Below are 1,130 nucleotides of genomic sequence, written 5' to 3'. Positions count from 1 at the left end.
TCCCCATGCAGTGCCTGGGGGAGGCGGGTGTGGGGGCTAACACCTTGTTCACCTACCTGGGAGCTACATGGTGGGGGGTGGAGGAGGGAGGCAGATCAGTGCAGCCTGATGATCCAGCAGAGGAGTGCCTCTCCTTCCATACTGGGTAGCAAGAGGTTCCTGTTCCAAGGGGCCACTGTCCTCAGACCCACTACCAGAAATCCCCCAGGAGCTCTCCAGCCTAGAACCCCCAAGGGCTCAGGAAACACAGGTGGCAGCCCCACCGCCCACCCCATCCATCACTTGTAGGCCACTCCTGCCCCAGGGAAGCCAGGAACCAGCGTCAAACCTCTCTCACCAGGTTCCCTCAGGCTTCAGTTGGGGTGGGGTCTCCCTCCTATGGAGGGGACAGGCTTGGGGGAGGGGCTCGGGCTTCCGTGGCTCAGGTGTCTCCCTTCTTCCCTTGTCCCGGCCGCAGTGACGTGGGAGCCAACACCCTTGCTGAGGTTCCAGGAGCCTCCGCCTGGAGGAGCCAGCCCCCCAGAGCTGGCGCTGCTGGTGGTGTACCCAGGGCCTGGCCTGGAGGTCACTGTCACCGGGGCTGGGCTACCTGGCACCCAGGTACCAGGGAGTGGAATGTGGCTCTCTCAGGCCCCCCAGGACCCCCCACAGAGCAAGGGGGGGATTATGGGTTTGGGTTTGTATTGTTTTTAACTTGGTCTCACGAAAGGCCACAAGTGCCCAGGCTGGACCTTGAAGGGATGTTAAGGGCAGCAGGCAGAGCAGGGTTGGCATCCGTGCCCGCCCCCCAACCTGGCTGAACTCCTGTGTCCGCCCGCAGAGCCTCTGCCTGACCGCGGACTCGGACTTCCTGGCCTTGGTCGTGGACCACCCGGAGGGGGCCTGGCGCCGGCCTGGGTTAGCCCTGACCCTGCGGCGCCGTGGAAATGGTAGGCTTTGCCTGGACAGGGACCCGACTGGGTGGCTGCCCTCGACCCACAGACCCCACCCCACCTCCGGCCACTGAACCCACGGCGCACGCGCCTCCCCTCTCAGGTGCGCTCCTGAGCACTGCCCAGCTGCAGGCGCTGCTGTTCGGTGCGGACTCCCGCTGCTTCACACGAAAGACCCCAGCCCTGTTACTCTTGCTG

At 64.8% G+C, this 1,130-nt stretch overlaps 1 protein-coding gene across 1 annotated transcript in view; it reads left to right on the top strand.

Moving 5' to 3' along the window:
• AMH (anti-Mullerian hormone) overlaps nt 1–1,130 on the top strand; it is a 3,038-nt gene that overhangs the window by 743 nt on the left and 1,165 nt on the right. Inside the window, exons 2-4 of the mRNA XM_010828424.1 lie at nt 458–600; nt 821–929; nt 1,036–1,126. Coding sequence (XP_010826726.1) covers nt 458–600; nt 821–929; nt 1,036–1,126 — 343 coding nt within the window. The remainder of the gene's footprint in view (nt 1–457; nt 601–820; nt 930–1,035; nt 1,127–1,130) is intronic.

Source organism: Bison bison, unplaced genomic scaffold (genome assembly GCF_000754665.1).
Source record: "Bison bison bison isolate TAMUID 2011002044 unplaced genomic scaffold, Bison_UMD1.0 scf7180017864492, whole genome shotgun sequence".
In the NCBI taxonomy this organism is placed as follows: Eukaryota; Metazoa; Chordata; class Mammalia; order Artiodactyla; family Bovidae; genus Bison; species Bison bison.
Note: the sequence above shows the minus strand (reverse complement) of the source record. Positions and strands in the feature narration are given on the sequence as shown.